Source organism: Tyto alba, unplaced genomic scaffold (assembly GCF_018691265.1).
Source record: "Tyto alba isolate M040663 unplaced genomic scaffold, T.alba_DEE_v4.0 Super-Scaffold_7, whole genome shotgun sequence".
In the NCBI taxonomy this organism is placed as follows: Eukaryota; Metazoa; Chordata; class Aves; order Strigiformes; family Tytonidae; genus Tyto; species Tyto alba.
The window spans coordinates 30,991,120-31,017,810 of NW_024881328.1; the positions used below are offsets into that span (position 1 = coordinate 30,991,120).

Here is a 26,691-nt window from a genome sequence, read left to right on the forward strand (position 1 = left end):
TCCACATAGGTGACAGAGCCTTCTTTTTGGATGAAGGCAATTTCTCCCTTTTTCCCCCTGCTCAAATGCTGAGTGTTTTTTTGTTGTTGTGTTGTTGGTTTGTGTTTGTTTGTTTGTTTGTTTTCTTTTTTTAATGGCAACCAGCTTTGTTATAAAATGACCCAAATATGCTTTAGTGGATTTGATCAACTTTGATTTGTAAGTTCAAAAATATATGTTACTGTTTGCTTTACTTGAGTGTATTTCTCTTCAGTGATCATCAGAGGTTTTTTTTTCACCTTTCAGAAAACGAGGCAGTACTTGAAGACTTGACAAATGCATCCCAGGTTGAAAAACTGCATTCCTCCTCCTCTTCCTCCTTTAGAAAATTGACTTCTTCAAAGAGGTAAAGTTGAATGTTGCACTTTCTACAGAAAACGTTTGTTTGTTTGTTTGTTTTTCCAGGAAAAGTGAACTAAATCTCAACTTCTTTTGTAGCAAGTCCTGTGGTGTTTTAAATTATGTACATGTCTCATTCTGATGACTTGATATCTCTCTCCCTCTCTGTTGAAAAGGATGTTTCTGGAAACCTTTGTTTGCAGATAGCTATATAGTTTTGTTGTGTTATTTTATAGAATTATTTGTTAGCACTTCTACTGAAGTAAGTCACCGAAGTGGTACTTGAATTTAAATTAATCTAATGTTATTTCTGAATACGATATCCTACAGAATATTTAAACACACTTAAGAAATCTGAGACAGTTCTTTACCCTGGGGAGTTTGTATCCTCTGAATGACTTGCTGCCAAGGCCCATGCAAAATGCTACACATAGCCTTGTTCGTACAAAGTTGCTAACATTGAGTTTACAGCTTTGCAACACAATTTTTGTACTTTGTTTCACTTCATTTTCTATTTAACAAATACTAATACGTGCTTAAATATACATCTTTCAGAAATCAAAACAAGTATGTTCTCAGACTAGAATAGGTGATTCCAATCAAGTAGTCTGGCTATTTAAAGGCCATTTCATGGAGTCAGACAGTGATAGAATGGTTTGGATTGGAAGGGACCTTAAAGACCATCTAGTTCCAACTCCCCTGCTATGAGCAGGCACACCTTCCACTAGACCAGGTTGTTCAATACAACCTGGCCTTGCACCCTTCCAGGGAGGGGGCAGCCACAGCTTCTATGGGCAACCTGTTCCGGTGTCTCACCACCTGCACAGTAAAGAATTCCTCCTTAGACCTTATCTAAATCTACCCTCCTTCAGTTTTAAGGCACTTATCCCTCGTCCTATGCCTATGCTCCCTGATAAAGAGTCCCTCCCTACCTTTTTTGTAGGCCCCTTTAAGTACTTGAAGGCTGCTAGAAGGTCTCTCTGAAGCCATTTCTTCTCTAGGCTGAACAACCCCAACTCTCTCAGCCTGTCCTCACAAGGGAGGTGCTCCAGCCCCCCAGTCATCTTCGTGGCCTCCTCTGGACCTGCTCAAGCAAGTCCATGTCCTCATAATACTGTGGTCCCCAGAGCTGGACACAGCGCTGCAGGGAGGGTCTCACAACAGCAGAGTAGAGCAGGAGAATCCCCTCCCTCGACCTTCTGGCCACGCTTCTCTTGATGCAACCCAGCATAGGGTTGGCTTTCCGGGTTGCGAGTGTACATTGCTGGCTCACAGTCAGTTTTCTATCCGTTACTACCCCCAAGTCCTTCTCCTCAGGGCTGCTCTCAATCCACTGATCGCCCAGCCTGTATTTGTGCTTGGGATTGCCCCGACCCACGTGCAGGACCTTGCACTTGGCCTTGTTGAACTTCATGAGGTTTGCCCGGGCCCACCTCTCCAACCTGTCCAGGTCCCTGTGGATGGCGTGCCTCCCCTCCAGCGTGTCGACCGCACCACACAGCTCAGTGTCATTGGCAAACTTGCTGAGGGTGCACTCAGTCCCACTGTCCGTGTCACCATCAAAGATGTTAAACAGCACTGTCCCCAACACCGACCCCTGGGGAACGCCACTTCTCACCGCTCTCCACTTGGACATCAAGCTGTTGACTGCAACTCCTTGAGTGTGACCATCCAGACAATTCCTTATCCACTGAGTGGTCCTTCAGTCGAATCCGTGTCTCTCCAATTTAGAGACAAGGATGTCATGCAGGGCAGTTTCAGAAGGTTTGCACGAGTCGAGGTAGATGACATCAGTTGCTCTTCTTTATCCACCAGTGCAGTAGCCACGTCATAGAAGGCCACCAGCTTTGTCAGGCACGATTTGCCTTTAGTGAAGCCACGCTGACTGTCACCAATCACCTCCTTATCTTCCATGTCCTCTAGCAGAGTTTCCAGGAGGATCCTCTCCATGATCGTGCTGGGCACAGAGGTGAGATTGACCAGCCTGTAGTTCGTTGAGTCTTCCTTTTTAAAAACAAGGGTTATGTTTCCCCTTTTCCACTCAACAGAAACTTCACCAGGCTGCCATGATTTCTCAAATATGGTGGATAGTGGCTTAGCCACTTCATTTGCCAGTTCCCTCAGGACCCATGAATGCATCTCATCATTTATTATAGGACTTCCATGATCTAACTTGTATATGAAACCTGTGATTTTTGGTTGAGCCTAAATAATTTTCAAAACGGAGCTGAAAAAAAATTGTAAGAAGTGTTCCACTTAATGTTTATCTGCCTTTTTCTTATAAATTTTACAACTAATTTTGCAAATAGTAGCAATTAATGTATTCTTGACATTACTTGTATGAAGTTGATGAGCATAAGTGTTAATGAAATTAAAGATGATTGTAGCAGTTTTCCATCTTGTTACCGTCTGTGGAAGTGTATCTTTTTTTTTTCTTCCCATCCCAGGCTAAAAGAACTTGTGAAAAAGTTGACTGTACCGAACGAAAAAATGTTAATTAAAAAAAAAGGGGGGGCTTTGAAGCTGATAGGTATTTGTTTTTAGGAAAAATGTGGTAAAGATGTGTGACAGCTTTGTTGCATATAGTCGTTACATAGAAGTATCAACTTATTAAAAAAAAAAAAAGAATGACCAAAGAATCTATTAAAATACAGTGTCCCTTCACAGATTTTTTTGTTTCTTCTTTCTGTTCAGGCAGCTGTTAACCTGCAAGTCCTGTCAAAAATAAACTGATAAAACATTGACTAAGAATCACTGTCTTCATATGTCTAGTATGGCTTCAAACAGCTTGTATATTTTACTGTCTCGTCAATTTATCCCTTTTCAGGATTCTTAGGTTTTAGTCTCTAGTTTGAAGCTACAGCTTCACTTCATCGGATGAAAATTTTCTGGGACCGTAATGACTTCCAGGTATTGCCAACTTATAGTGAGATCATGCAGAAAGACTAAATGATCCTTGTTACTTAGATCTATTTGAACTTCAAGCCAAGGTGTCTAATCATGCCTTGTGTTTTAAATATTCTTGCTATTGCCTTGAGAATTAAATCTATGAGAATTCAAAATATGTCAGAATATAACTGTTGTATACAAAATGGAAAATAATGATAACAGTTGTCCTGGCAAGTTTTTGGGTTTTTTTTGCTGTTTCTGAGAATTCCAACATACTTTTAGAAGAGCTAAAGCTTGCCATTTGATCGAGAAGTGTCAAAATTCTTTAAGATCAAAGTTTAAGGAGCAAGGTTCTGCTACTAGAATTTCTAATAACTGGTTTTATGAAACTGCTTTACTTTGAGCTGTATCTAGAATTGTTATTAGAGTCTCTCATAATTTGTTCCATGACACTCTTTACTTTGTTCCACTTGTCTTTTCTTTGTACTATATATGGTAAGGGAGCAAGAATGGGATGATGCGTTTGTCTTAATGTACATTTTGGCCTGAAGCACTGAATCCTTCTTTCTTCCCCTCCCCCATCAATGTGCAGTATTTTTGACTGAAATTCCAAAGAGAGCAGTTTAATCATTGTTATAAAATGGGACTGGTTGTCCATAATGCAACTTTTCCTATCATTTGATATTCTGTAATTATACTGGAAATATGTTGATAGCTTTTCATTGGGGTAGGATTTTACAAAACTAGGTTTTGCTGCCAGAACTCTTATTTAATTTATTTTTTCCTTCTAAAGGTAAGAGAGAAGCAAAAGAGGTAAGAAAATGCTGGGATCAGAACGAGGTGTCGTGGAAGAATGGCTGTCAGAATTCAAGGTGAGCTGAGAAGAAGAATGATAGCGATACCATTGTCTTAATGCCACAGGACATTGATTTTTTTTTAAAAACAAATAACCAATAATTAACATTTTAAATATCTATTACTTGATCTTTCAACTTCTTATAATGCATAAAGCATGCAAAGGTCTATGTAAATGAGTCAGCTGGTACATAATATACAATGCACAGTTCTAGTATTAGTTTATTTTTATTGTTTATTATTGTAGAATAGAACACTGCTATAGCAATGTGGGTTTTTTTAAAGCCTATGTTTCTGTGTAGATCAAGCTGTTAGAATTTAATTAATACCTTGATAGCGCTGCCCAAATTTCTAATTGAGAGACTTTATTATTTTTCAAAAATTTGTAGAAATGTTTGGAGTTTAAAAAATACTAAAGACAAATATTTTTCTGTTCTTTTTCCTATGGTCTGCATAAAATTAATTGTTTTGTCATGAAGTATTTTTAAGCTGTTTTGCATGTTGATAATTATACTGAGTGAAATATCGGATAATGCATAAACAAGAAAACTGGATTTCATAACTGATATGAAATGAATCTGTTATTTAATTTAAGAATTATTAATTCTTCGCATCATTGATGATACACAGTAAGTCATTATGTGCTGTTGCTGGAAATTTGTTGAGGAGCCAATGATACAAAATGCATGGATGTGGTTGCTTGATGGTTCTTGAGGCTGTCCATGCTCATTCTAGATTATCCACATTTATTAAATAATTTGAGTTGATTTGATGAAGACTTTGAAAAGTGCCTGTTAAATACAGAATATCAAGAAAGAGAGTCCTTATATCAAGCTCTAGCAAATTGTTTTTATGAAAGATAAACCTGAAACTGCTTTGGATTTAACCCTGAAAGTTGGTATGTACCCCCAAATGCTATTCATATGGAGGAGGACTTGTACAGAATGAACTAGTTACAGGTTTGAAACTTTACTGAACTTCAGGAATTTTTCTTGCTATTGGGATGAGACTGAATCCTTTTGTGGAGATCTTTAATACTTGGAAGCACTGATTTATCAGGATAACGCTTTTGCTTTTTTCTTTAGGCATTACCTGAAACGCAAATTTCCAGCTATGCAGCTACGTTGCACCGAAAAAAAACACTGGTACCAGCTCTTTATAAGGTTATTCAAGACCCAAATAATGAGGTAGGTGACTTTGAAAAATATCTTTGTTCACATTATTGTATATTCCACCTCTACAACTAAAACGAGAATAACTGAGAAGTGGAGATAGAGAGGAAGATTGTTTGATTCTTCTTTCTAGTGTAGCCTAACATGGTTATCATCTCTCCTTTTACTCTTGTTTTTTGACAGTTACTTTAATGCCTTTCTGGTAAGACACAACCTCATCTGTTCCCAAGAATACAGTTTATGCTGTCTGCTAGATTTTACTTGCTACAACTGACTGTTATGCTTGATTTGGCATGAGTTTGTTTGTTTTCTCCCAGAAACCACCTTTCAGTCATAACAAAGTAGGCCTTACAGTGAAACTCAATAAGACCAATGTGCTTATTACAGTGGACGATGGAATGAATTTGTGAAATCCTATTAAAATAACCAGGTCGTCTTTTGCTTATAGTATTACCAAGTTTTTGTAATTTGGTTTACACTGCTGTAAACAAGAGCAGAATCAGGGCCCCAAAATATAAATATACACAATGAAAACTTAGATTACCCTTGTATATACTTTACTTTAGAAATTATGTTAAACTGAGCTTTCTATTCCGTTGGCTTCTGCCATGAGCATTTCTGAGTAAGTGTGTGAAGTATAACTTCTGAATAAATTGTGCAAGCATACCATTCTCTGTAGTGTAAACTACTTTAGATAAAATGCTTCCAAATACTTGGTTTGTCATCTGTGATCTCCTGTATATTTATAAATTAAATGGCAAGTGTACACAGCAAGGAAGTTCTTTATTTTCTTAAGTACAGCTCAGCTGCTTTTGGAAGCTGAATGCTTGATTGAACTTAAAAAAGATTGCATAATGCTCATGCAATAAAAAGAAAAGCTTCATAGCTGTCAATTTCATTTCAGTGTTAGAAATAACTTGCATAGTGACCTTTTTTTTGGTGCTGAAACTACTATTACTCTTTCCAACCTGAAGCCACCGTTGTTGTCTTTTAGTATATATGTATTTGCGTGTGTGTATACTTCTGAAAATGTAAAAATTTTCATTTGCTTTGAGAATAAGCATTTTTTTTTTTTTAAGGATGCAAAGAACCAGATTTGCAAAAAGAATATCTTCTTAAGGGTGTGGCAGTAATCTTATCCGATGCTTGTCAAATATTACTCTTTGGAACAGCTATTGCTGTTTGGGCCTGATTCTGATATCAAGTATAAGATAAGCAATCCCAAACTCAGAGATGACTAATTTCAGTTTCTGCTTGTTAAGGCAGTATGTATTTCCTTATTGCACTTCCTCCAGATTTACTTGTGTGTGATGCGTATAACCATATTAAATTCATTACTTTGCATTATTCTGTGGTAATATTTGGCTTTAAGTGAGGGGTTTTTAAAATATGCTTTATAAGGCATTATTTATTAGGAGGATAACTGCTTATGAAGATAAAGCTTATGTAGTAGGCTATTATAAAAATGTACTCACTGGATTCTTAAACTTGATGGACAAGTAATTTTTTTAGCACAACTTAATCATAAAGTTGACCTATTTTTAAAACTTCATCAACTGTTTACAGCAAACATGAAGTTTTCTAGAATCACATAATTCTATCTTCATAAGACCAGGATTATTGTCAATCAATTTGAGCACTACCAAATGAAGGCAAGCTTACTGTCAAGTTAAAACTGTCAGTTTACTGTTTACCTTTTAGGAAACGTTTTTTTTTTTTTTAAATATGGAGAAGGTGATGAGTGGAACAGAAAATTACATAAACAGTAGAGAGTGATCTTACTCATAAACAGCTTATTTAACTGAATAATGTATTGATTTTTGCATAATATTTGAATTCTAAAGTGAAGAGCTTTTGAAGTACTGTTTTTAAGGTAATTTTATAATTTTTAGAGTTGGTTTATGGTTATAGACGTAAATGCTCTATGAATTTTAAGTTAATGCTGTACTGAAATTTAAACATTGAGTATTCATGTGGAACTATTTAGGTTTAACCTGGAAAGCTCAGTCTTGAAACAAAATGAGATCACCTGTCCAATTCCAAGCATTTCCCAGAGCCAGTACTCTTCAAATAATAACTAATTTCACGCATTATGTTATAGCTAAGCCTAAGATGAGCACATTATTTTCTACCATGATTGAAGTCTTCAAAAAGGCAAGCATTTCCAATCTTTGTCATCCATTTTATAAATCATTATATCTAACTTAAAAGTATGGCTCTTAAGATTGGCAAACTTGTAAAATAAGCCAAACTAAAGCTATTCATCAGCTTCCTTAAAACATGACTAGTCTACATCTCAGTGAGGTGTAAAAATGAAGTCTGCAAATAATACTATTGTTGCTTACTGTATATTTAAGACGGTAAAAATTTCATTTGTAATTGTTATGCTAATTGCTGTTTATGCTAGTAGGAAAGCTCTTTTAATGTAAGTTTTTAGTTTGTCAGAAAAGAGATATGGTTATAAGCAACTTTTTACTTTGGATTTTTTATCTGACTGCTGTGCTACTCAGTTTGCTTTGACTTTAGACTGAAAGATCTTCAGAATTTAGAAAGTGTGTGCCAGTTCATGTATACACAAATTATTGGTGATAAAAGCTCCGTTTTCTCTGTTTATCCAGTGTCTTCTCAATATTTATATTCAGAGAATTAATTGGAAGAGACTGGTTCTCAGAAATTAGATAATTAGGATGCAAGGAAAACATTTGTACTTTCCTACAGTGTCAATATTTGTGTTTCCAGGTGGGAGATGATAGTACTATACACTTTGATAGGAAAAACTTGGGTGTTCATGGCTTTGAAAATATTTATGTTGTAGTGTCTTTGTGATGGCAGCTTTTTCTTGTGGACTTAAAGCTTGGAAAACACCAAAAGTGCTACAGTAGTTGCTATAAACAACTTTCAGGTTATCACATAAATAATTTGCAGTTGTTAAACCTTTTGCACAATTAATATGACAACTGCTAGAAATGAGGAGTATTTACATGCTTGCAGCACCAGTGACTGGATATTGCTTGTATCTTTCTAGGGAGCATGGTTTCTCTTAAAAGACTAATTTTATACAATTTTAATTTGAAAGATAGTAGAATAAACTCAGTAACTTCCCTGGTTGAGTCTCATCTAACTTTGGCTAAAGTAAATTATTCTTTTCCACTGTTTTTAATGGGACTTGGATTAGACTGTCTAATTTCAAATAGGAAACAGCTTTGGGCTTCTGTCATCTCTAATTTAATAGAAGTACTGTTTATAGCAATGCTGCTGTATATATCTGGTTTCTGATAATATTTGTTTAGCTTTTTTTGCACCTCTTGTTTTATTTCAGATATGTTTGTATTTATTGTTTCCAGAGATTTCTTCTTTTTCTTCTTTATGCTAGCCTCCTGCTCTTATTTTCTTTTAACAAAAACCTATAAATTTATTCAGTGATCTCTGAATTACTTTTTAACCACTGTTTTTTATTTGAACCTCTGTAATGTGCTAGGCCTTTTATAAAACAAGGATACAGTTCAGTCTCTGAGGATTTGAATACAGGATTTACTGTAACAGATGGTTTTAATAATTAGTGTTACTTTTAGGCATGAGTTTCTATTAAGTAAACATTAATTAAGAAGGAATATACTTATGCATCTTTTGAACACAAAGTGGTATATAGGTATGAAATATTGGAATAAATATACTAGATAAAATAATATATGCTTAACTTTATAGAGAAAACCCTTGCCTTATTTTATTAAAATGATTGCAATAGAAGCTTTACGGGCTTCTATTTTCATTTAGAACACGAAACAAAAAATCATTGGTGAGGTATTTTACATATATGGCTTGTAAAAATCTGTGTGCTCCAAATGATGGGACTTCTCTCATTCTGCATCAACATTGTCAGTGTCAGCTTTCTTCCCTCCCCCTCTTGTGGAGTCTCTCTTTGCTTCTGTTGTAAAAACAGGATTTTAGTTTAGAGTAACTAGGCTGTCAATCAGAAGCCTTGTTACACAAGGTACTTATACCAGAGCCTCGTATAAGAAGAGATTTGTCTGATAGCAAAGTTTTATTTTATGTAGATGTCATGTTATGGCTTACGTAATCAGTGATTTAAAAATGGTATACTTCATTGACCAGAATACTGTATGTTAGAAATGAAACTAATGTGTTCACTCTTTCTTGGGTGATGCTCTCTTAAGGCATCTGTCCTGATAGAAAATTATTAAATTTATCTTTCATGTTTGCAATATACTAAAGTATCTAAGTCTAAATTGTGTATGTGAATTTGTACAGTCATACAGATTTGTCTATAGCAGCTGTTATTAACAGCTAATCTTTAACCTTTGTACTTTTATAAATCTTACAACTGCACCATTAAAGTTTTATGGTGCACATAGTTCAAGCTATGTTTCTGTCACATGCCTTAAATTAGTACCTGTATACAAAATAAATCTCATACTGACAGCCCTAGAGAATAATGTTCTCAAGGCACGAGATCTTAGCGGCTGTAGTCAGGTCACATTTCCCAATACTGCATTCCCCTGCCCCTTACATCTGTCCTTACAGATCAACTTAAAAGGAATGCAAGGTATCACTTTGGTTCATTCACTTACTTGCCATCAAGGAATGTAATTTTTACTGGCTGCAGTGGCTATTTGATATAGCCCCTATATTTGAGGTGTCATTCTCTCTTATTAGAGAAGCCTAACAGTAATTCATTATCCTTTTTGCCTTTCCACAGCTCCTGGAGCCTGTTTGCCACCAGCTCTTTGAACTTTACCGTAGTTCAGAAGTTCGGCTCAAGAGATTCACACTGCAATTTTTGCCAGAGTTGATCTGGGTATATCTGCGTCTTACTGCCAGCAGGGATAGGCAGAGTAATGGTTGCATTGAAGCACTGCTGCTTGGCATTTACAACTTGGTAAGTGAGATGAGTAGGAATGGCTGAGGAAAGCTTTGATCTGAGGTTTTGTGTCACTGACCACTAGGAATAAAGTAAATTATTGAAACAACATATTTAAAATTATAATACACTTACATGAAACATTTCATCGGGAGAAAAGCATAATGTAATGAATGTTTAGTAAGAGTGTGTCTGCAAAAATATTTTTTTATAGTAATCTTTTTGGGACAAACATTTTAACTAAAAGGATCATCTCATTGGCTTCCTTGAGCTGTTACATACTTGTGTTTGTAGGGAATTTAAGTAGCCCTCCTTAATGTTGAAAAATACAACTTTCTATGGAGGTGATTGTCAGGCCAGTATGCTTGGTCAGTCTTCATGTGTCACTTCCTTCTGTCCCCCTTCTTAATCTAAATGTCTTTTTAAGCGTAATTTGAAGCTGACACCACTCTGCATGCATGCTAGCACTTAGATAACATGCATGTATATGTTTGAGGCAGTCTTGAGCTGAACTGTGATGTTAAGAATAAGTAAATGTAACCATAGATGACTGAGTTTGGCTGTTGGAAGCAAAAGTAGTTTTAAATCCTTACCTTAGTCTGGAAATGTTTACTTTTGTAATATTATGAAATTGTTTGATAAATTTAGCCATACTGCCGAGATAGGCATTCTCTAATGGGAATTTCTGTGTTACAGAACACAGTTTTGTTATACTGGAACATGGTGCATCTTTCTACTATCACAGTAAACCCCTCCTTTAAATTGTGTGTTATGTTTCTATACATGATACACAAAACAGTCAAACTGTGATTCTCAAAAAAATATTGTTATGTGTCTGTAGATCAGCTCTAACAACTGGAAGATCCACTCATTTTTGATTTATTCTGACAGATAAAACATTGGAAACTGCTTGCTGATTTTTGGTACTGATTGCTGTGCTGAAGTAGCATGTTTATGTTTGTCGACCATTTTCTCGTAAATGTCCTTCTCCAGTTACTTTGAAAGTCATGTCGGTGATTCCTATTTTTTAAGAACAGAAATTTCTTCATTCTCTACAGATTCAGGAAGACAGAGGCCTTTAAATGGACAGTGGCTCTCACTGTTTTTTTTCTTTCAGTTGTTGATATTTTTCTGCACATATACGGAGACTGAAGGAGTGAAGTTATGTTCTCAATAATTAGAAAGTGAAAGACTAGAATAAATCTTTTGCATTCTGCTAAATTCTATCTAAATTCTATCAACAATTAGACTAAGTTTGTACATAAACTGAAATGACTAGAGCTCATTGTTTGGAAATTTGCTGTACAGAGTGAAAAGGGAGGATTTTGGATTCCTGTTTGGTATAGTCTTATGTAATTGCTTTTAGTAGATTTGCTTTAAAAACTGCTGGGTTTGCTTGTATAGTAGCCTAGCAACTATAAAATCTGACCAGTTCAAAAGCTTTTTGAGAAAAAATTCTGTGTATTTCTTACTGAGAGAATGCCTGAAGAAACTTTGCCAGTCCCCTTGATTTCACCTTTTCTCTGTGGTGCATTTATTATGAAGTACGGCTCATTGTCAGCAAGTGACTCATCAGCCCTCATGTGTCTGTATCTTTTGGGCTTACAGTTTAGTCTTGCTCCACTATGCAATCTATATATTGCATAAGTGTTATAATGTGAAGGTGAGCTAGAAGAGCTTTTTGTTCTTTTTTGTTTTCGATGAAGTCACACTGGTAAGAAGCCAATGCTGTTTTTTGGGGTTTTGTGTGGAGTTTTTTTGTTTGTTTGTTTTTAAGGTGTTGCAGACTGATTCTACAAAACAGTCTGTGATAGAGGTCTTTCCCACTTTTTAAATGCGTATGTAAATTTGCTGATATTCTGCAAACGCACAGGGACCTTGGGTTGTTAATTGTCTTATGAGATCAAGACATCTACCTTCTTATTTGTTAAATGACTTCTAAGAGTTGAATATTAGTGCATGTCCTGTCTCCTTCTGTTTAGGTTTTGTTTTTGTTTTTTAATGCAGGAAATTGCTGACAAAGATGGAAACAACAAAGTTTTATCTTTCACCATCCCTTCGTTATCTAAACCCTCAATATATCATGAGGTAAGAGAGCTGCTGTGGTAAATTAGAATTGGATCTATTAGAGGAAAGAAAAGTGGATCGAGCTGATGCAACAGGCCATTTTAGATGCATCTTGTTGTAGTAAGTTTTCAGTGTCAGTAGCTTGCATTATTGAATTCAAAAGCATTATTAGAAGGAAAGGAATGTAAATAGTGAGATATCTTTGACATTGCCCATTTTGAACAGAGGTTAGTTCTGCTGTAGTTGCAACTGTGGGTTTTTGCCTCTTACATGTTAGTTAGAAGGAAAACTACTTTTATACTCCTTCCTAATATAGTTTGAACTTGGAATTGTGTTTTTCTTCCTCTACTGTTGCTGTACAAAAGGTCTATGCAATTAGGAAGAACTTATTATAAATGGATATGTAAGAATCAAAGTTGAAAAGTCCTCTCACCTGCTCTATTATTTATGTGTGGAAGCTGTTTATAGTAATGAAATCAGGTAATATTTTTAGATTTACTGCATTCTGGAATAATCTTAATTTTTACAGACCACCAGACAAATGTGTCTTTTGGCTTTGGTGGTTAAGAGTTTTAATGCTTTTGGGTACCTTTTACCTATGACTTGATTTCTCCCCACTCCTTCCTTCCTCTTCCCACCACCTACTTCTAGCCCTCTACTATTGGATCCATGGCTTTAACTGAAGGAGCTCTATGTCAGCATGATCTAATCAGAGTAGTTTACAGTGATCTTCATCCTCAAAGAGAAACCTTCACAGCACAGAATCGGTAGGTGGATGTATTCTAGCATTAGAGGTGCTTCATTAGGCAGACAACAAGACCTTAAACATTAAGACCAAATACATATACTAGTTAGTTTAGAAGAAAGTAACTTCTCTGTCATTTCTGTGTCCGTCAAGAATATCTTTGGGTTTATGTCTGTTGACTCAAATTTTCCTGGAAGTGTAACAAAATTCAGCTTTGGCTCTGAGGCTGTGACTGATTTTTCCACAGGAAAAAGAGAAATGGAGGTGAATGGATAGATAGAACAAGGGATGAGAGAAATTTCCCTGCTGTTCTAGGGACTGCCAGCTTTACCTGTGTCTAAAGCCAGCTCGGGGAAAACAGATACAGTAATTTTGAATGTATTGCAGATTTGTCTAGTTCTATAACTTTGTCCAAATATTATGCCATATGCCATTTCCTCCACAGTTTGTGCACATCCTAATGGGTTTCAGTAATAACAATTTTAATTGTTTAAAATAATCAACCTTTAATAGGCTGTTTCAAGTTAGTGAATTACAATGAAAGATGATTTCAGGATCTGTGTGTTTACTTATGACAATTTTTCCTGTGTGTTATTTTTTGAGACTGAGTTGTAGAATTTTAGTGTTAAATTCTGATGAAATATTAGAACTTAAACCATGCAAAGTTTTGCTTTTGTCTCTTTCCAGGTTTGAGGTGCTGAGCTTCCTTATGCTATGCTACAATTCTGCTATTGTATATATGCCTGCCTCTTCTTATCAATCACTTTGTAGGATGGGTTCCAGGTGAGACTCTTGCCTTTGAAATTGTCTTGCAGGGTGCATCTAGATTTATAAATATTCTTCCAGGAAAAAAATAATTAATTTACTCATCATGTTTAATAACTTAATATATTTAGTTCGTGGCCAGTCTTGCAACTTGATTGAAAATTTGAGGCTGTGCTTGCATACGGATAAAACACGTGGATTATACTGCATGGGTTTTCATTCTAGTTATGTAACTTGCTGTTATTTGGAAAGAAAACAAAGAAATTTTTGGGGAAAATTAGTTGAAGCTACTCAGACTTATTTGCATTTTTTGGATTTACATATCTTTCAGACATTTTTCAGTATGGTCATCTTAAAAATCCTATGAGGAATACCACCAGTTTCCTCTACTTCCCAATATTAATGTTTTACTTCTGAGGATGGTTTATATGAAGTGCTTGCACAATGTTTTGGGTTTTTTTCTTCTGTTTGGGGTTTTGGATTTGTGTGTGGTTTTTTTTTTTTTTTTCTTCCCACCCACCCCCTCCACACGCCCCTATTTTTTTTTTTCCTTCCTTTCTGTTTTTACCTGATAAAAACATCCTACTTTTTGGAGAATTCAGTACTGGGATTTCTCAAACTCTTATACATGCCTTTTATATAATCTACTTGAATAGTCTTTAGAAGTATATGGTTGGTAAAGATCCCTGCTTTTTCTTCTAAAAAATCTCAAGTATATATGATATTCTCCTATACCTTTTTTACCAGCATTTTTGTCTAAAATTAGATACATTCTATCTCCTGCTATCCCCAAATAGAGGAACCTCTTTAGATATTTTTTGATTTAGCTTGGTTGCTTCAGCGCAGTACTGCCAAGAAAGAAGAGCATTACATGCAATTCAGTTGTGTAGCAAAGAAGGATCAGACTATCTTCTAACAAAATACGTTATGTAGCAATACACACATGCAGTTAAGATTATAGCCTGTTTTCGTTTTTGTGATTTCTGATGGGAATGGGTTAATACTTGGTATACTTCCTTCATCTTCACTTGAGTTGTGGCTATGCTAAATTTGCCAAATATGTTGAATTTTCCTGCATCTGAAAATTAGATCCATTCTTTGGGTAGAGAAGACAGACAACATTTTATAGGCTATGGATTTTTTGTTTTTGTCACAGTGCATCAGTTACTATGTATTAGTGGCCATGTGTTGCTTCCATGATGAGGATTAAGATGTTAAAGTTACTATTATTCTGGGTTTTACAGAGACTCAGTGCTATGCAGTATATGGGAAGGCAGGCCCTTTTTCAAGGGTCAGAAGTATTTTTTTTAGAAGGCGGCTGAGAGCAATTCTCAGGAATATAGTATCTGTGTTGTCTAACTTGAGGTAAAGGGTGATTGCATCTGTCATTGTACATTAGATAGGAGATGACACATTTCTCTTCTATACCACTGAAATGTTTCCTTCAAAGGAAGTTGGGTTTGGTTATTGAATTTTGGGCAGAGTCTCCTGCTTGGTGGCTGACAGTAGAGAACATCTTGCCACCATCATTCTTCAGAAGCTGGTTACAATTGGAAGAAAACAGATGGAGTTAATGGCTATATGGGAGTAACACTGGATTATCATCAAGCCACATCTCAAGGCACTGTTATAAAACTGCTTTAGTGGTTGAGAGAGCAACATAAGAATGTTCGATGTTGTGTACTTATATTTTGAAAACTAAATTTTGAAAATTAACTAAAAACTCTGATGCAAAGACATTTGTAGTATTTGTGAGTTTAACATTTTGGTACAATGGTGGGTTTTTTTCAGGCTGTGTGTGAGTGGATTTCCACGGCAGCATGAGAAACGCTGGAAAGAACACTGTGGTAGAGTGGTGTTAGACCCTGACTTCATGGTGCAGCTGCTCACAGGTGTCTATTATGCCATGTAAGTGAATGGGTTTTTTTTTGTTTAAAGAGAAGCATCTGGGTTTACACCAATTAAAATATAAATGATAGTTGTTTTATGATGGAAAAAAAAAATAAAAACTTGCAACACAAGTTTATAACTTGATTAGTGTATTTCTCATTACTTGCTCACTCAGACAACTGATAATTTGAAAATACCTTTGTCAGCATTGAATTAGGTGGTGAAGGGCCACCGGTAGGTGCTGAAGAGACTTTGGCTTCTGGCTTCCTGTTTTCCTAAGTTTCTGCTACCACCAGATACCTTCTATTCACAAGGGTAATGAGCTTGGATGCCAAGATAACCTGATGAAATGCAGAGCTCCTGAATGTCAGTAGCTTCTGCGGTAGAAAAAAATCCAGTTCTGATGGAAATTCAGTTCTTATAAGTAGTGTTAACCTTTACATCTTAACCCCATTTGTAAAATTCTTTAAGTTTGTCCTGATTATGGCATCAACTTTGTCTTGCTTGGAGGTGGCAGGGAGCAGCTTTTTTGTTATACCAACACGATTAATTAAAAAATGCTTTGTCTATACTTTTACTGGATTTGGGCAGAAAAAAGGAAAGTTTGAGTTCATAAGATACAAAAGTTAAATATCTTTATTTGCTTTTTAGATATAATGGTCAGTGGGATCTTGGTCAGGAGGTATTAGAGGACATAATTTACAGAGCACAGCTTGAACTCTACTCACAGCCTCTGCTGGTAAGAAACCATTGCAATGTATGGGCTTGCTTAAGAGGAGTATGGATGTGTTTCTGAAGTGGACTGGTAATGAAAACATTTGTGGCCATTCACTGCACTCTCAACTGCAAGTGGTTGTTAACAGCTGGTGTTTTCAACATAGCTAATTATACCATGCTTTTTCTGCTTGACTGTTAAGCTAGTGTGTTGGGATCTCCTAGGACTCATTGATGTTGAAAGCTAGGATTTTCTAATGTATTACAGTTGGATCAAAATGTTTATGATGTTTTGGCATAAGCTACTGATGAGTGATTCAAAGAAGCTTAACCAAATGGCTTCATGTCATAGGACACTGGTTGCAAAAAAGATGTTTTCTTTGCTTTTAGACCTTCAGCGGGGCTGAGAATATGCTGTGTGGTTTAACTGATAACACAGTAGAAAAAGCAACAACAGGATGGAGCTGAAAGTGAAAAGAAGCATCATCTCCAGAGTCAATGTCAGATTTCGATTGATCAGATTCACAGGTCTTAATCTTTACCTTCTTTGGAGGAGCAGCAGTAGAATGGAGTTGTTCTGGTGTTTGGTTTTGTTTTTTTTTTTTTTTTCCCAAGTTTCCACTAGCTGTTCTGATCAGAAAAAGAGAGAAATGAAATGGCAAAAGTGGTGAAACTGGCCTGGATGCAGGTGGATGTGACTGGGAAGGATAAAGAGGAATAGAGGGATTTTATTTTTTGTTAAATGTAGGAATGAGGATCAAAATAAGAGGTGAAATTAAGGACAATAAAGTAAAATAGACTATTGTCTCAGTTTCTGCATCAGAATTGTGGCTAGAAGCCTTTAGTGCTTCTCTGAACTAATGGCAGTAAAATTTCACTGCTTTTTACATAACTAAGAAAGGAGTAGATTGGGAAAAATCTTTGTGGCAATTTGAGATCCCTTTCTCTTGCAATAAATTACATAAAATTACTCTCTTGTTGAATTAATATTGGCTTTAAAATTTATCTACAGGTTTTCTGACACTGCTGCATTTTAAATGCTTGGTATCCACTGAATTATTATAATAGTTGGTTCCTTTTGGAACTGACTCATCACTCCATCAGATTGAAAGCTTTAAATTAAATATTGAACCTGCTGAATTGGGCCACCCTATCAAACTACTAGATTTAAAAGGTGTGTAGGAAGATCTGAAACTTAATGATATGACAATTTTCAGTCCCCATTGTTCATTTTAATCAGTTTGTCCTTAGAGACTACTTCTAATTTTAAGAATCTTCTAGAATGTCTTTGTTTTTTTCCAAAGCTACTATTGCTTCTTCATCCTATTGTCTGGTGTCAGTGAAGTCATGGTATTACCAGTTTTTTCCTTTTCCCCAGTTGTCAGGTTTTTTATGCATATGCGTGCAGGCACATCTGTGGGCTTTTCTTCTTAATATTCTGATTGTTGCCTTGCTTCCCGTCTTGTTTTACTGCAATTTTTAAAAAGCAGCTTTAAGAAATTGTCAGTTTTATAAAAAAATGACCTGCATATCCTTTGCGTCATGCTATATATTCAAGTGATTTGACTTTTTCAAAGGTCAGTGAGGTCCTTTCACCTCATTGCATTCTCTAGATGTGTATAATTTAGCAGCATTATAAAATTGTGTATTTTAAACTTAAAAATACTGCCACCAAATAAAATATCTCATGTGCAGCACACCAGATAAGTTTTGAGTTCAGCCTCTGCCTAGGATTTCCTAACAGCAGCAAATTCTTTGAAGTCCATTTAATATACAGGCAAATCCCCATGTTATGATTATTTTTAGATATCTGTACTCAAGCTATTTGTATAATTATAATACCATCAGTCATCATTACAGTGAGAAACATCACGGTCCTTGTGTTTGGGTGTGTCTTCTGGAGAGATATTTTTGACAATATAGTAGATTCATTCTCTTAATTAAATAGATTTATGTTGCCTGTGGACTTAGAAAAAAACCCAAACCAAAAAATACCCAACTGAAACAGCACCATCAGAAAGCTATGAAATACATGTAATGCAGAAGCGGTCATCTTTCACTGTTACTCAGAGACTGCACTGGAAAGGGCAGGAAGTAATGCAAGGGAAAGACTTTTTCTGGGAAAAGGAAGTATCTCTGTTAACAAACACTGGGTATTGGTTTCATAGTCATGAAAACTGGGCGTTTCTACAGAGGGAAACTAATCTCCAGGATTTAATATTGCTATCAAGCTGGCTTGGACCTGGGGAGTAGCTCAGGTCCAGTCAGTCAGTCTTTTCCTCTGAACACAAGAGTTCTGCACTTGTTTTCAGGTGGAAATCCCAGTCTTCAGTGCAGAGATGCACAGGCTTTCTTAGCCTGGTACACGGGAAGCATGGATCAGTAAGTCCCTACTGTGACAGCACCTTGATCCAGTGTATTTTATTGATGTACTTACTGCTTTTGTTGGATGTTCTTTTCATTAGAGCTCCTTTCTGGTAGGCAAGAGTGGATGTCTGGCCTGAAACCAGCTCTCCTTTATCATTGATAGTTGCAGACTTGGCAAGCCAAGTCTGAATTGTGCTGTTTGTTTTCCTGCCTTTCAGTGCTCAAGATTTTTTGCATCCTGAAGGATTGCAGTTCTGTTTTGGTTGGTTTTTTTTTTTGTTTGTTTGTTTGTTTTTTGTTTGGGGTTTTTTTGTGTTTTTTTTTGTTTTTTTTTGTCAGTGAAGGGCTGTGACTCATTCAAACTGGTTGTTTAGATTATTTCAATGTTTTACTTTTGCTTTGATTTTTATCTCCGTATGGTTCTCCTCAGTCCCCAGAAGTACAATTTGTGCTGTTAGACATGGCCAGCTGTTAAAAGGTTCAACAAGCAGAAGTGTTCTGTCATTATTCTGGTCCTGTTGCAGAAGCTTTTTGCTCCTAATTTTTAGTTTTTAATCCTGTATACTGAGAAGAGTACCTATTTCAAAGAGGGCACAACTCTAGAGTGTAGAAGATGGGAAGGCAAATCACTGTATACTGTTGAACTTGATCTGCCTTCGTTCAATACAGCAAAAATGAGTTTCTGAACTCTTTAATATGATCAGGGATAGGGTGAATGCAGTTTGTATCATTTCAAGAGGATGGCATGGAAAAAGGACTATGTGTGAATAGGAGAGCAGTTCACAAACAAGTCTTGAGGCTGAGAGAATTGGCTAACAAAGGGCAAATCAATGTTGGACAAGTGGGAGGCAGAATGATAAGGAGCATTTATGTGATGGTGCCAGTAATCTTTTGTGCTGGTTAGAAGTCTGACAGGAGGGTAGTGGGAGAAGAGTTTTAATGGGGAGATCAGGATCAGCTCTATGACAGCCATTCCAGCCCTGCAGGAAGGGAAAAGTACTTGATTTAGTTAATGTCCTGTCATCTGTGGCTTTATTGTTTGAAACAGTTTCATTTCTTCTCATGGTTGTTGGATGGTTTGCCTGATGTAACTTATAGGAAAATCACTTTTACTTTATTATAAGGCAAATAAACACCTTTAATTCATGGACCTTTTATGGCATGCCATATGCGTTGATCCAGTCTTTTTATCAAACATTATCTGAGATCTTCACAAGACAAATAATAGGAAGTTCTGCCAATAGGGTCTGTACCAGTGGTTTAGTAGATTTTTCGTAGTTTGTGTTTTTGTGAATGCAAACAAAAGACAACTTAATTAGTTAAGCAGATTTGGTATATGTGGGCTTTGGGAGTTCAAGGAATTTGTTGAATGTCCCTTACATTTCCAAGGCCGCTGACAACCTCAGAACATCAAGACAACATTGATGAGGTTTAAAAGTGCATTGATTCTGTCACTAGGTTGAGGGGAACATATGAAAATGTTGCCTACAACATGAAACTAGGAAATGCTTGATTGTAACAAACAAAATGCCTGTTCTTAGAAAAAGAATGTGGCCTGAAAGGAATTAAAATATATGTATGTATTGTCAGAAAAGTGGAGTATCTTTCAAAGATGCATATTCTAAAGCAGATCTGTGTTTCATTTAAGTGGACAGAACAGACAACCTTATAGTTTTATCTGTCTCTTAAAATAGGGTTTACATGCTTTTGCCTTGAGCTAACAAGTAGACTACATGGATTCAGGACATGCAGACCACATATATTAAAAGAAATGTTTTTCTCTTGCCATATAGTGAACTCTGTTATCTCAAGTTGAATTTTTTGTGTGTGTGTGATACAAAGGAGAATCCATTAGGAGGCAACAAAGTTGCTTTTCATAATGCTTATTGTAAACTGTAGTGGAGAGAAGAATCTGCCCAAATTATGGTGGGAATTGTTGCTAGATAGGATTTTATAGAGAATAGTAAATTACATTTTCCATAGTAATTTTAAGTCTAGATGTCTCTGACCCTCTTAATTTATATCTACTGTCTTCATTAGAGGGGTGGAATAAATAACATGTAAGAAGTTAGGTATCTATGAAACCTATGAGACCTATGAATGAAGTTGTGAGGTTAAGTTTAAAATGTGTCTGATATTTTTATTGCTGATTGCTTGTATAAAGTCAGTAAGATTCTGGAAAATCAAGGTATGTTCACTTTGTTTTTTTTAAAGTTTTAAATCATATTTTGTGTTCAGCAACTTTGTTATTGGTGAATACTACACATGCCATAGATACCCAGCTTCCTTTTCAAGAGCTAGTACAAAAATTTACTTTTTGAACAATTTACTTTTAAACTAGGAAACATTAACTGCAAGTTGCTTTTTTTTTATTTTTTGAAGTAAACCTCTAATCCTACAGACATTTTACGGGAAGTTTAAAGAAGCAGTTAAAACATCAAAGCCAAAAGAGGTTACTTGTTCTCCTCTAAGCTGCAAAACAAAGCTTCTGGCTTTATAATAGGCTATTACAAGAAAAAAATAGATCTAATTAAGATGAATGCATTTTAATGATTTGATGCTCATTGCTTAGGTTGCCTTTTTTTTAAAAAAAAAAAAATCTGCAAGTATCTGCAGTCTAATCAGTCTAACCCCTTTGATTAGGTTTTAGGGTTTTTTTCGGTGGTGGGGTTTTTTTGCTTGTTTGTTTGCTTTGAGGTTTTGGTGGGGTTTTTTGTTTGTTTGTTTGTCAGAGGGAGGCGTGGTATGTGGTAGGGGAGAGTGGAAACTGGCCCTGTCTCGCCCATGCACAGGGCCATATGCTGTTTGCATTGGCTTGGCCTGTGACTTAGTTTTATTACATTCATGTCATAGAACATAAATGGTTTTTTCCTTGTCATTATTGCAGTCTCTTTTGGATGGAAACCTTCCTGTGTAGGTTGTTACCTCTGTCAGTACAGGTGGCAAATGTGGAATAAAATTAATTACCTCAAAAAAAAAAAAAATTGAGAAAGTTCAGGTATATTTTTGGGAATAGTTACCAACTGTGAATACTGGGGATGGGGTCATCCATCTGGATGGGATCTGGCATAATTAACAGTTCTTGGTTGTTTCCCTTCTTGTATCTAGCAAGTGATTTAATATTGCCATTAGTGCAATCAAGACAGTAGTACAGCATTTTACTTTTATCCTAGGTTGCAAATGCCATGAAGAATTCACTGCCCTTTGATGCTCCTGATGCATCGCAAGAAGGCCAGAAAGTACTGAAAGTAGAAGTTACTCCGACAGTGCCGAGGATTTCTCGGACTGCTATTACAACAGCTTCTATCCGTCGTCATCGCTGGAGGAGAGAAGGTGAGCTTTCTCTGCCAAGAGCAAATACTGTAGTGTACTGTATTCATCATCATCACTGTAATCTGGCTTCTGAGTTTGAGTGTTTGCAGAGCAGTTGGTTGGGTTTTTTTTTTTTGTTGTTTCTTTGTTTTTGAAAAGTGATACTCCATAACAAAGTATAGTAATTTACACCTTCAGAGCACTGCATGAACATGAACATTTGGGGTGTTTGTTTTGTTTTTGATTTGGTGGTAACCCATGAGGTAGGTGAGAAAATGGAGAAGCTGGAAAATGTTCAACAAGACTTCTTTTTTTCTCCATTGTTCACAGCATAAAATTGTGGGATTAGAGTTGGTTTTAGAGTTTGAATTCTTTCTTTAATCCACACTAAAACTCAACTGCCTCCCATCATGAATAGCTCAGAAAAGGAATAGTATTATCCAGACCTTAATAGGGTTCCAGCTACCTAAAGCTACCGAAGGCAATAGGAGAGGGAAGAGCTGAACATCACACTCCTACCGTCATATGGCCTGAGCTTTGGATAGCTTAGAAGTAGTCCTTATTTTTCCTCAGTGAGTACTTATGTCATATGAAAGTGTGTTTGACTGTATGAGTTACGAAAAAAAAAAAAGGTAGTAACATTTACCTTGATATGATGACATCTTTAGGGTAGGTGTAGCAAAAAGCTTACTTTGAAATCACTTTGTCATACTTACAAAGCTTTGTTGTTGCACATATAAAACATTGATTAGAAAAAGCTGCATAAATGGCTGAAGGTAAAAAGTAGAATAACCTAAAAACAAACTGACGGTCTGAAAACAGGGATTACATTTTCCTGTGGTACTCTTTTTTTTTTTTCGGTTGCAGTGGGTTTGTGTGGTTTTTTTTTTTGTTTTGTTTTTTGTTTTTGTTTTTTTTTTGTTTGTTTGTTTGGTTGGTTAGTTGGTTGTTTTTCTTGTTTGTTTGTTTGTTTGTTTTTTCCTGTATCATGTGCAAAAGGATTTTATGACCTCTGGTCTTCAGCTGAATCAGGATGACCATGACAACAAGTAGCTGTCTTCTGTTTTCAGGATTCTGGGTCATGTTTGTCTTCACTGTAGTTGCCATTATATCAATTTGCTAGTCCTTGGTCTACAGTGTAGCCCACCTGTCCCTTTCTGTGGATGTTCTCACAACTTTTAACTAAGCATGGGTAGTGTTTTGTGTTTGTTTCATGTCCGCATAAATCTTCTATTTTCCCTGCCTGGGTTGGAATGCCAAGAAAGGAATAGAAAAGCACTAAAATGTTATATGTTGAATCCCAGATGGCTTTGACTACTCAAACGAGGCTGACTCAAGCATACCTGGCTCACCGATCCAACACGGCTCCACAGACCTAGGGATCAAACGTGAGCAAGAGGGGGAGGTGCTGATGCGCAGGACCCCTGAGCATGGCTTCCTGGAGCCCACCTTGGCAGCAGCCACAACAGAGGGTAGGACAGAGATGAGGAGGCAGAAGTCAGTGAGGCAGTTGCTGGAGGAGGATCCTGGCTCCCTATCCCCAAGCAGAACTTCTTTCCATTCTAGTGTGTGTTTCCGCTATCCCAGGGTGTATTAGCTTCTCTTTGCAATACACGCATCCCCTATATACCTAACATCAGGTCAGGTACTACCTTTTTATATCGTGTGGGCTGGCCTGGGGCTTGCATCTGTGTGGTGAAAGACTGCTTGGCATGGCAAAAAAAAAACCAAACAAACAAACAAAAAAAACCCAGGGTAATAGTCAAGAGCTTTGGGATTGCTTGGAAACTTTCTATTACTGAGCATGTTTAATCTAATATTCAGAAGGGAAAAATGCACCAGATGAATCTAGTCCTGAGAAGTAGACTGTGTAGAGTATAAATGGATTTGGCTACAACTTAGTTACAGTAGAGTCTTGTTAGTCTGAAGTTTTTAAATTTCCAAGAACAGAGTTTCCGGTTCCTGTTAAAAGCTAAACCAACCTAAGACAGATATACAACTGCTGATATTTATGCCAGTCATCCTTTAATTGAGAATTCATACATACACAACTCATTTACTGAATGAACTGGCTTCTCTAAAGATAAGTACCAAGACAGTTCTTGTGTTTTCAAGAAGAAATCAGGTTGTCATGTTTCTAAAAACTTTAGAAACAATTATTGCTTTCTTCCTCAGTCATGGTGTCCCCACAAATGCTGTAGGACTTCATATGTCTGCTCTGCAGCCAAGAAGAGTAGATGGAATAGCTGGTAGAAATTTATTTTGCTTAAGTTCACCTATAAATTTTGTCATCTTTACTCCATAAAACATGTGGGCTTGAGTACTGAATTTGAATCATGATTTCTCCTCAGATGAGAATTAATTTCTTGTAAATTTAGCCAAACATATTATCCAGTGTTCTCCTATCTTAAGTCTTCAATCTGAACATTCCTTTGGTATTTCTAGCCTCCATAAGCATATCAGTTGATCATAAATGAGATTTATTTGCATATTTGGATATGAGCTACATAGGTTTCAGATTTGTTCTTCTGGAAACAATCATCTGGAGAATTTGGAAAGTTTTAATTTAGTATTATCACAGAATCCTGACCCTTAATCAGACTTGCTATCAAACAGTAGTTAAGACATCATGCTTCTGTAGAAGATAGTTGTATAAAGATGTTTAGTACGGGTTTATAATCTACTCCTTGGTGCATAGTGAATTTGAGCATGCTCAGTAAATGAGTCCTGTCTTCTAAATTCACTTGTTCAGTTGTTCTTACTCCATTTTACTAAACTTTGCATGTGCATGACCTGAAGGATATGGAGAAGTCCTCAGTTGCAGAGAACCTTCTGGGGAGACACAAAGTGGGAAAAGTTGATAAAGATGTGGCTTTCTAGTTTTAAATTGTTTTAAGACATGTATATAATTTGGCCCGGTCTTGGATAAGGCATCGTTCCACATGCTTTACTTCAATACAAGTGGGTTGAATACCTTTTACTTCTGTAACATTAGCAGTGTATAATTACATGTTTGGGCAAACTGATTTCTGCCCGTTGACAGAATCTGGGAGAAGTCCAGGGAATGGAGTTTGGCTTGATTATCAGTATGGAATTGTGTGTGTATACATAGTAGTCTATTATTTTACTGATGCTGATTTCACAGAAAATTTCAGCTAGCAAATTCCCTCTCCTAAATATCGTTTTGATATCAAACAATAGAATGAAAGACTGATAGTTCCTAGTGACTGTTCAACCTTCAGGTATGGTAAGGATAAACAGTATAAAAGGCCCTTTTAAAAGCTATAAAATCCCTTATTCAGATCCGTGTTTTGACCCAGTAAGTAGAAGGCAGCAGAAAATTTCCAGAATGACTCAGCAATGCCTTACAAGGTATTCTGCTTCCAGGTGGTAGCAGCTGTGGTTATGTGCACTATTTTGGGTTAGTGGAGTCTGTAGCTACATCTACAGGATTAATTATGTAATTCACATGAATAACCAATTCTTTGGGGACAGACTTATTCTGGTAAGGAACAGTGAGAGTCCTGACTACACAATGTAGTGCAGTCAGTATGATTTCTGTCAGGTTGCACTGTCTCTTTCTCTTCTGGCCTTACAGTAGAAGAGTGCTTGGGAGGAGTAGATTTTTAGGTTTTGTTTTCTTTTTTAATTATCTTACTGGCCTATTGCAGGGAAAAAAAAAAAAAAAAAAGAAAACTTTATGACTTCATCCTGTTTTTCTCCTCAAACAGAGTACGTAAAGACTCAAACATTTTTTGATTGTTTGAGGGCAGTGTTTAGAGGAAAAAATAACATGTATTGGGAACAGAATATGTGTTTGAATAATTCAGTCCCACTGAGAACTTCTGTAGGTATATGGATCTGACTAGACAAATTCTCCTGCATGTTGTCTTCTCTATCTTCTTCATTTTTAAGCACTGCTGAGCTGCTTGGGCCTCTCTAGTTGCAGCATCCAAAAGCTTGCAATAACCCCTCTCAGTCTTATCTTTAAATTTGGTGGATAAAATGCCACATTTTCAGTGTGACTCTTCTGCTTCACTGTCCCTGAATAGGAATGTCTGGTTTAGGATCCCATTACTTAGCAACTTTTTTAACATAAACTTTGAAGATGACTAATGTTCTTGCAACAGTAAAAAGCTTAGCAGTATTGTCTGGAGATACCTTCTTTCATTTGAATAAGAAGGGCTTGAGAGGGGACTTCAGCTGCTGCTATTGCTGCTTATAACCAAACACGCTTTCATCCAGCTTTGCATGGTTATATAAAGAAACATAAATGTTGGTTTATTAAATAAGTGCTCTTGCTTTCAGTATGTTCCAGTTACGTCATATTTTTATTAGCATCTTTGATTATGTGTGGGAAGGTTGGGCGAGGGGGGGAATGGAGTTTTGGTGGATTATGAATAAAACATACAACTGTGTAATGTAAGAAAATGCACTTGTCTCAATGAGAAGTTGAAGGCCTAGTTTGACCAAATGGGGTGGGCAGGACCAGGGGGAAAGTATATGTGTTCTAAATATGATTGCAGGGAGTTAAAGCAAGTAACACACCCTTCATTTTAGTAATAGCCCTTGAAACCTAAGAAGCTGCTTCTTCTAAGGCTAAAGGCTTTACTGAGGAAGGAAGACTGCAGTAACATGAACTATACTACCTTTCTGCT

General features: G+C 36.4%; 1 protein-coding gene across 8 annotated transcripts in view; it reads left to right on the forward strand.

Moving 5' to 3' along the window:
• The window catches only part of FAM126B (family with sequence similarity 126 member B), a 55,947-nt gene that overhangs the window by 25,283 nt on the left and 3,973 nt on the right, over positions 1-26,691 (forward strand). For 6 of the 8 annotated variants that reach the window (XR_006164532.1, XM_042783989.1, XM_042783990.1 and 3 more), the window contains exons 3-13: positions 286-385; positions 4,061-4,139; positions 5,208-5,309; positions 10,012-10,191; positions 12,181-12,261; positions 12,892-13,007; positions 13,673-13,768; positions 15,542-15,658; positions 16,292-16,379; positions 21,895-22,054; positions 23,338-23,505. Coding sequence is in view for 7 of the 8 variants with exons in the window: in XM_042783989.1 (XP_042639923.1) it covers positions 4,089-4,139; positions 5,208-5,309; positions 10,012-10,191; positions 12,181-12,261; positions 12,892-13,007; positions 13,673-13,768; positions 15,542-15,658; positions 16,292-16,379; positions 21,895-22,054; positions 23,338-23,505 (1,159 nt within the window). In the remaining variant the exon portion in view is untranslated. Of the gene's footprint in view, positions 1-285; positions 386-3,205; positions 3,289-4,060; positions 4,140-5,207; positions 5,310-10,011; positions 10,192-12,180; positions 12,262-12,891; positions 13,008-13,672; positions 13,769-15,541; positions 15,659-16,291; positions 16,380-21,894; positions 22,055-23,337; positions 23,506-26,691 lie in introns of all 8 variants that reach the window. The other 2 variants (XM_042783987.1, XM_042783991.1) reach the window with 2 other exon arrangements.